The sequence below is a fragment of the Sander vitreus genome, chromosome 7 (assembly GCF_031162955.1).
Source record: "Sander vitreus isolate 19-12246 chromosome 7, sanVit1, whole genome shotgun sequence".
NCBI classification, from domain to species: domain Eukaryota; kingdom Metazoa; phylum Chordata; class Actinopteri; order Perciformes; family Percidae; genus Sander; species Sander vitreus.
In genome coordinates, this window is record NC_135861.1 from 22251060 (window position 1) to 22259710 (window position 8651).

General features: G+C 38.6%; 1 protein-coding gene across 2 annotated transcripts; it reads left to right on the top strand.

Moving 5' to 3' along the window:
* Positions 1–1600: 1600 nt before the first annotated feature.
* irf10 (interferon regulatory factor 10) lies at positions 1601–8651 on the top strand. 2 transcript variants are annotated; one of them, XM_078255393.1, is made up of 8 exons: positions 1602–2057; positions 4081–4276; positions 4499–4575; positions 5412–5466; positions 6340–6429; positions 6515–6901; positions 7108–7226; positions 8097–8651. In XM_078255393.1, exons 1-8 carry the CDS (start codon positions 1896–1898, stop codon positions 8199–8201), a joined length of 1191 nt encoding a protein of 396 aa, XP_078111519.1. In that variant the 5' UTR covers positions 1602–1895; the 3' UTR covers positions 8202–8651. The 2 variants fall into 2 exon arrangements, with proteins under 2 accessions (XP_078111520.1, XP_078111519.1); XM_078255394.1 differs by lacking the exon at positions 6340–6429 and having other exon boundaries at positions 1601–2057.

The window sequence follows — 8651 nt, forward strand, 5'->3', positions numbered from 1 at the left end:
AACGTTTCGGAATGAGCTGTGTGTGTGTGTGTGTGTGTGTGTGTGTGTGTGTGTGTGTGTGTGTGTGTGTGTGTGTGCGTGTGCATTTTGGTCTGTGATATTTGTTATTTTTATAATAACAAATTGGGCGCACGTGGGCGCTGTCCTGTTGCCCACGTGCTGTGCATGGGGAAATGAAAAGAGAATTTTCATTTTCAGTTAACTTAACTTCATATAGCAGTTTTGTGGACTATAAAGGTTGTTATGTTTAAGTTGTTTACAATCAAGCCACAAAAATACCTTAAAACATAATGACTTATTTTGAAAAAGTGTCCCCATATAAAAGAAATACAATACTTTTGTACACTTGTTAAATTAGCTGATCATAATGTAAATTAGTGAGCCACTGGTAAAGCTCATCTGCTAACCCTGACAGCCACACACCTCCAAAAATATGAACTGAGCTCAACACACTTACCTGAGACTCTCCACCTGACTGTCCCTGGTCTCCCTGTTCCTCAGTTATTTCTGTCTCCTTTGCCTGTGACATAGTGACGTTAGTATTTCCATAAGCACCCATTCTTATAAAGATGTTACCAAATTGTCTTGATATGAGGACTTATTGTACTTACTTGGCGTTTTGGTGTAGGCCTACTGAAAAAGGATCTTATGTCTGTTTTTCTTTTCTCATTTTTCATTTTTAACAACAACACAAATCTTTGACGTCAGATGTCTAAATATGAGTTAATTTCATAGGTTCACGACGTGGTCATATTATAATTCTGAAATGATCTTGCGTCCTCCACATGAATATTAGGTTTCTTCTGGGACAGAGGATATATATTTCACTGATCAGCCACTTCACCTTCATGTTGAGCAAAAACACAACTGTAGATCTTCAATATTAACCCTAATGTCAGTTCACACACATAACGTTAGGCTTATCGCTGTGGTAACGTTAGTTGTAGTGGGTGCATTTCTATCCAACAAGCTATAAGCTAGGTAACGTTACATTATATTACACTAACATAGCGAACTTTTTTGTCATGACTAATTAATGAATTACTCAGCATCATTTCTATTTGAGAAAAGAAAAACTTCATCCGATGTTTAATGTGAATAAAATAGCCTTGAACCGCCTACTTACTACACTCCTTAGGTGACTGTGAGTCTAGCGCAGATCCTACAGCAGGCAGTGGACCAAACCACTGTGAGGCAAGGGAGGGGGGACTCAAAATGTTTCTAAACTTAAAAAGTATACATCATTATGTTATTTACAATACACAGCATTATTTTAATGATATTTCTAGGGGGGGACAACCCTTAGATGGGGGGGTGTGTGTCCTGACCCCCCCGACCCCCCTGGGATTTACGCCCTTGGTCAGCAGTATAATAGCCTGAAGAGTCTTCGTTTTGCCTTCTGGCAGAGTCAAATTAACTCTATAGGCCTACAAACAAAAACATGACATTTGAAGTATAAATATTCATATATGAATTATTTTCACATAAAGACAGTCTTTCACTGATCCAAGGACCTACTCACTTAGGATATCCCCCTCCCTCATACACCTTATTTGGAAATGATTCAACTTTCGCTGAAGCTGGAGGAAACCGAAAGTATCAAATGAGCTCAAAACTTTCGCTTTCGCTTCCGTGAGCACTTAATTTTAGTTACGACTTCAGCGTTGAAGTTTAAGGTCTGTTTTAATACAACTTTTTTTTTTAAATGAACTGCATTATTATAAATTTAGGCTACAGCATTGCGATTGAACTCATTTTAGAAGCTTGAGCAGCATCATAATAAAATAGCCTATTTTATTTGTCCGCTTGCAAGGTGGGAGCTTTGAACATACTTTGAACATGCTTCTCTGACATTTGAAAGTTTTGTTCCTTCAAGACACCTGTCTGTGTTGAAGATGGAACCTAAGATGCACATGAAAGAGTGGCTGATAGCTCAGATAGAGAGTGGGAAATATGGACTTCTCTGGGAAGATGATCACAAAACTATGTTCAGGATTCCGTGGAAGCACGCAGCCAAGAAGGACTACAAACAGACGGAGGACGCAGCTCTCTTTAAGGTGGACACTCTTTCATATTCTGAAACATAATGTGGAAGTCTAATCAAGAAATATAGCCTAATGATAGCATGTTTTGAATTCATTATCAGAAAGAAATTGATCCAGGAACGCCAGTTGACTGTTGTAAAGGCACTTAGATAAAACCAATATTTTTCTTTTTTTGGCTAAATATTGGCTATTTATTTAGGGCCTATAACAAGTCCATAAATTGATTGGTAAAAAATCAAACCTTTGCACATTGTACCATGTTGAGCTACTACCTTCGTGAACACGTTAAAAATGAGCATACACAAGTAAATATATTTTCTAGCCTGTCACACAGAAGCAACAATAATTGCCTAACTATTTTACATTTTACAAGAAATGCTTCGTATGCTACTTCTTGCTATGAAAATCAATGCCCTTTTAATCCTGATCAGTTATCATGTTGCAAAGGTTTCAAATAGCCAGGGCACAACAGTGTTTCCCATTTATTTGAAGAATTGAATTGGGTAGGCTATCCCTTCAAAATAGATTAGCCTGCATCCGAAAAAAATAAAGATTTTGTATTTATTATTATTGCTATTATTATTTTACTCTTTTATCAAAAGTCTGAAATAGGCCTAGTGGAATTGTGGGTTAATTGGAGAAGTCCGGGAATTATGCGTTTGATGAAAGAAAACACTTTCATAATAAGAAGTTCTTGTTGTGAAAGTGTTTTTCATTTTTCTTATTTCTTATTATTTATAAGTTACCTCTTCCTTGCAATGCTCTGTCTGTTGCAAGACTCTGTTGCACAAGTGTTGAATAATGGTCGGAAACACCAAAGCGTCAAAAGTAATTTTCGTCATTTATTTGACTGGAACAAGTTAGTGTCACTTTTCTGTTTATAGCATTAACATAGGATGTGACACATAACGATGGAAACCTATATGGGACTTAATTCAAATGACAATGGGCTTCCATAGAGAAGTGAATGAATGCGGTCAAAACATTCAGTTTATTCTCTCAGTTTTCATTCACATAAAAGCTATTTATTATAGAGTCAAATGTCTATGCATTCATTTCAAATTGTATCATTAAGTAAATGTAAATAAGGTTGTTAGTTTCAGTAATGTATATCTCAGTTGTTTAAGCCATCTAAATCAGAACTATGTCAGAACTTATTAGCAGTAGTTCAAGTTTTATGACCTAAAAATGATGAGATTGCTAGACTTCCTACTGATTGTTTACTGAATTTATCACTCATCTGAACAGATTTTTTTTATTAAATAACTAATGATTTTCTTAAAGTGCACATTCAGTTTTGCTGCTTTCACAGTGCTCTGGATGGATTTAGTTAAAGGGGCGCTATGCAGGTTTGGCCATTTCTTCTCTGTTTTGTCTCTTTTTGCTCACAGGTTTCTCTATAGAGCTCCCCCTACAGCTTCGGAATAGATATTTGGCAGCTCCTATGTTTACTTGTGTCTGACTCCTCGCTCGGTCAGTCTGCCTTTTCCTCTTTCTGTTCCTCTGACAATGCTTTCCTAGCTTTCTGCTTCTTTTTTGCTGGCTCAGCCATGACGATAGTGTGTAAAACTCCATCGCTACCTTGTTAGCCGGTTCCTGAATGGGCGTATGTGTGCAGTGCCGTGAAGCAATTCGTTACATCGCGAGACCTGATATCACGCGATCCTTCCTGATGCTGAGTCCAGCGGCTCGCCGGCTGAAAGTTGCAAGGGTGGTTTTTCCGCTCACAGGCGCTAGGGGGGGGGGGGGAGCGAGACGACCACATTCAACCCGAAAAAAGTCATATAACCATTCCAATGACTCCGAAGCTGTTCAGTTAAGGTAAATTATGCTAAAAAAAAAAACCTGCATAGTTCCCCTTTAAATATAATCAACAATAGAACAGCATATATTTCAGGGATACATTCCCTGTGAAGAAAAGGACACTAATCGTGTGTTTACCAGTAGTTCGCGACAAAAGTTTTTTTCATTAAATCATGTTTGGGATTTTGCAATTATTTATGTATGCATGTAATATTTCAATCTTCACGTTCAGGCCTGGGCTGTATACAAGGGCAAGTACAGGGAGGGGAGGGATAAAGCTGACCCCACCATGTGGAAGACCCGTCTTCGCTGTGCACTCAACAAGAGCACGGACTTCCAGGAGGTCCCTGCACTCAACCAGCTGGACATCAGTGAACCCTATAAAGTCTACCTTATCCAGCACGACAATGGGCCAGCCAGGCCTGCAGGTAAAAGTGAACACAACTGCTCCTTTACTTTTATATTATCTAACGGATTATATCTAAGCTGGAAAAAAGGTCAATATAAGCTAACAAAACAAGGAATTAAATGTTGTATTTATATAATGAATTTTCCGTCATTCTCCCATCAGCTTTACACCCATATAAAAAGTATTTTTTGTATTAAATGGCCAAAATCGCATTTTTGTTCCCACTTGTTGCTCTCCTCAGACTCTTTCCAGACAAAGGATCAAGTGATCGTCCAGGCTAAGAGCTCTCCAAGGAGCCCCAGTTTTCTGGAAAAAAAGGTAAGTTAAATACATAGAGAAGCTATACATTGACTGTAGCTACTTGAATCTGCTGAACAGTGGAGGCTTCACTGAGTTTGTGCTAAGAACACAGTATGAGGGCAGTCAGTTTCTTATAAATAGGGCTCATTATTTATGGGTTTTCTTTGTTTTTAAATCCTGTTTTTTTTGTCAGTGTGTATTAGAAGTTTTAAAAACAAGTGGAAATCAGGGATGACAATCAGACTTTGATGGCATACATTTTGATTATTAAAAAAAGTTAAGGGAAAAAGTTAAGGGAAAACCATTTCTTCTCAGTATATACTGATCAAATTAGTTTGTTTGTCTTTTTTTTTTAAAACTACCACTGTGAGTCACCAAAGAGTCAGAAATTGTTTAACCCTATGTGTAGGGGGTTCACCATGTATTGTTCCATCCATTGACAACAGTGTGTTCTTGCAGCAGGAAATGTTTGGGGCTGTTTAAACTAATTTGATCTTATATACTGTATATAAAAAAAGATCCTTAAAAAGAAATCTTAGCTACTTTTACATTTTTTTAATTTTACCTTTCTTTTACCAGGATAAGACTCATTGAGATTAAAAAATCTCTTTTTCAAGAGTGTCCTGGCCAGGACAGGCAGCAGTACAACCACACATACGTACAAACACAAAATACACAAAATCATTAAAAACGTAAAACAACTGAATCAGCAAATCCAGTCAACCACACACCTAAACACATCAGGCAAAACATCTACAGCCAGATGTGGCTGCCTCCAAGTCATTCAACACCCGCTTAAAACAAACTATGAACTTCATGCTGTGTTTACCTAATTTTTGTTTCTGTTTTTGTAGCTTCGTTGTCAAAAGGAATCATTTGACGCAAGTAAAGAAGTAAAACCGTTGATTGGTAAGGGTTACACACAAACAGAATGTTTATGGATGACGCAAGGCAAAGAATAGGAAGCTCAAATGATCAAGTCATCAAATGGTCATTTCTATCCCAGTTAAAATATCAACATGATGATAGTATTGTTTTGGCCTGGCATTTGGATCCCATTTGAGCAATCCAAACAGAGCCTGACCGCATTTGTCCATTTACCTCCTACGGATATCCTTCCATATTTACCCATATGGGTTGCTAAATGGGCCAAGGTTGGAAGTGTGATCCTCTAACTTTTCCTCTAGTGCCACAATGAAGCTCATAATTCTGGTTCTCTCACCAACTATTTAATGGAAAGCCATGCAATTTGGTACACTCAAAGCTAGCATGGCCGTAGACTTAGTCTTGTTGTTGTTGGATTTTTTTTGTGAACCTTTTAGCTTAGTTGGATTTATTGGTTGGTTTGGGTACTAACGGATTAGTTCATAGGCTGGTTTAGTGCTCACCTACCATTAACCTCCCTTCAGTGCTTCTGGCTTCAGAGTATTTGTGGGTTAGAATTTGATATGGGGACATACAGTAATGTATGTCTTGCCACCCCAATAAAATATCCATTAAGAATCGCTACTTGTAGTTGGCCTTGGCCCAATCATGAGTTTAAGTAAGTGTACCATGTGGGAGTGGGACTTGCCCACAAGGTCAGACATACTTGGAGCCTATATGGACCCCATCTGGTCTGTAGAAATAGGACTCAAATGCTGCCGTATAATGGGCATTGGCCAACATCTACATGTTGGTAGGAATTTTACCTGTGATTTTATATTTAAAAACAACAGAAATCAAATTATGACAATAGCATTGAGAAAGTACTGATTGAATAATGTATCTGTTCTGCTTTAGATGATCTGATGAGGGAACACATGTATTGTGAGCTCACAGGGAAAAAACCTGCTCCTATAACCTTCCTCAGTCCCACACTTACTATATCAGGTAAACTTATGGGATTATGCGCACAAAAAACAACATGTCACTGGCCTTTGCACTGTTTGACCTGGAACACATTTTGTGTGTTCAGACTTCCGTATGCAGGTGGTGTTGCTGTACCAGGGCCAGAGGGTCATGAAAGTGGCCACCAGCAGCCCAGATGGGTGCTTCATCCTGCAGGGCCGCGTCCCGTTGGGAAATGAACAGATCTACGGGCTCTGCACTGCCCAGCAGCTCTCCTTCCCCTCCCCAAGCTCTGTATCCCTTCCATCATGCTTGGCTGAAGCGATGAACCGCCTTCTTTGTCATTTGGAGAGAGGTGTGCTATTATGGGTAGCCCCAGATGGGGTGTTCATGAAGCGGTTCTGCCAGGGCAGGGTGTACTGGAGCGGTCCCATGGCCCAACACACTGACCGGCCCAACAAACTGGAGCGAGAAAAGACCTTCAAGCTGCTTGACATACCCACATTTCTCAATGGTAAGGCAGTGCATGCAGTAACAGCCACAAAAAAGCAGTTTGAATTCACACCAGTTAGTCATATAAATCATATTGGAACATAATATGATTTATTCAAAGAGAGACTGATTGTTTGGGATACTTCATTGATCACATTATTACTCTATACAAAGAGGCAATATGTCTGTATGATCAAGAATATTCCAATATAAAATGTTTTTGTACAGAGCTTCAGAGCTGTTTACAGGGGAAGGGACATACACCTTCTTATGAGATTGAGCTCTGCTTCGGAGAGGAGTATCCAGACCCCAACGTACCTAAAACCAGGAAGCTGATCATGGCGCAGGTGGGTGGAAAAGGAGAAAATAATTGATCACCATCTTCTTTTGATTATAGAAGGGTTAGTCTTATTTAAAAAATGTAATTTACACATTTTTATCTCAGAAGGATTCTCAAAACAGTTGAATGCTCATCCCATCAAAAAATGTCAACACTCTGGGATGAGCATTCAACTGTTTTGAGAATCCTTCTGAGATAAAAATGTGTAAATTACATTTTTTTTTTTTTTAATATGAGGCTCTTCATAGGGTACAGTTTCCTCTGTGAAATCACAATTACAGTTTTGTGGACTTAGCACCTGAACAAAAGGATGTGCATGTTATTTGTAGATTCATTTTAACCAAAAATTCTCCCTTCATTCTCTCTCATACCGGCATTTCAATTTGTATCTTTTATTGTAATATTTCTATAAAGCAAGGGACAGTTTGTCAGTTTGATTTGCTGTCAAGGGTTTGATCTACCTCGTGCATTTCTCAAATGCTAAACAACCATGGGCTTGGACTTATAAAGTTCTGTGTGATTTTTATGACACGTTAAAGTTAAAGCATGTCGAGTCTTGGATGCTCAATGGTGTTTTTTGCCCCCAACGGTTCCTTCCAGGCAGCGCTGTGACCGCTGCCTCCGAGGCACCTAACCCTAATCTTAACCCTAACCCTAACCATAACCAGTGCATAATCTTAGTGCAGGCAGCGCTGCCTGGAAGGAGCCTTTGGGGGCAAAAAACACCGATAAACATCTTGGATGTTCAAACAATCCAGGTAGAACCTTACAATTCCTGTATGAATGCTTCCTGTCAGTCGGAGCGTAACTGTAGTCTTTTCATGCACCAGTAGAGGTCATCATAATCATACTGATTGTGTACCACACTGTTGGCCAGGTGGTGCCCTTGTTTGCAGTGGAACTGCTGCAGAGGTTCAATGTGGAAGAGATTCAGGAGAAGCGGCCAATTCTCACCTCCAACACAGAGGGAGAGAAGATGTAGGAGGACAGGGAATGCTAACCTGCACCAGGGTAGCTATGAACAATATACAAGTGGATTACTGCTTTATTCATAATAATCATCATGAAAGACATCCTAAAAGCAGAGCAAACAATACAGAGGATCTTCAGTGTGAAAATGTATATATGATGAAGAAACAATGGAGGTGTTGCATTGTATGGAAATATATATATATATATATATATATATATATATATATATATATATAATTTTTTTTTATTCTGTCCACCATGTCCACCACTGGTAGGAGTTATCAGCGTGTTAAAGCAAACATCTTGATTAACCCAATAAAAATTGTTGCTAACATACTATTAATGAAAAAACACGTGCCTGTACTTTTTTGTTAACCTCATACTCAATCTGTATTAAATGATAATTTATGTGTATAGTACTTTACAACACGTGGAGAATAAATTCACACCTTTAATTAAA

Coding starts and splice junctions, on each gene's coding strand:
- irf10 (XM_078255393.1), top strand. CDS start 1,896: ATGGAACCTAAGATGCACATGAAAGAGTGGCTGATAGCTCAGATAGAG. Junction 5,467..6,339: donor AGAAGTAAAACCGTTGATTG/GTAAGGGTTACA, acceptor GTTCTGCTTTAG/ATGATCTGATGAGGGAACAC. Junction 7,227..8,096: donor GGAAGCTGATCATGGCGCAG/GTGGGTGGAAAA, acceptor ACTGTTGGCCAG/GTGGTGCCCTTGTTTGCAGT.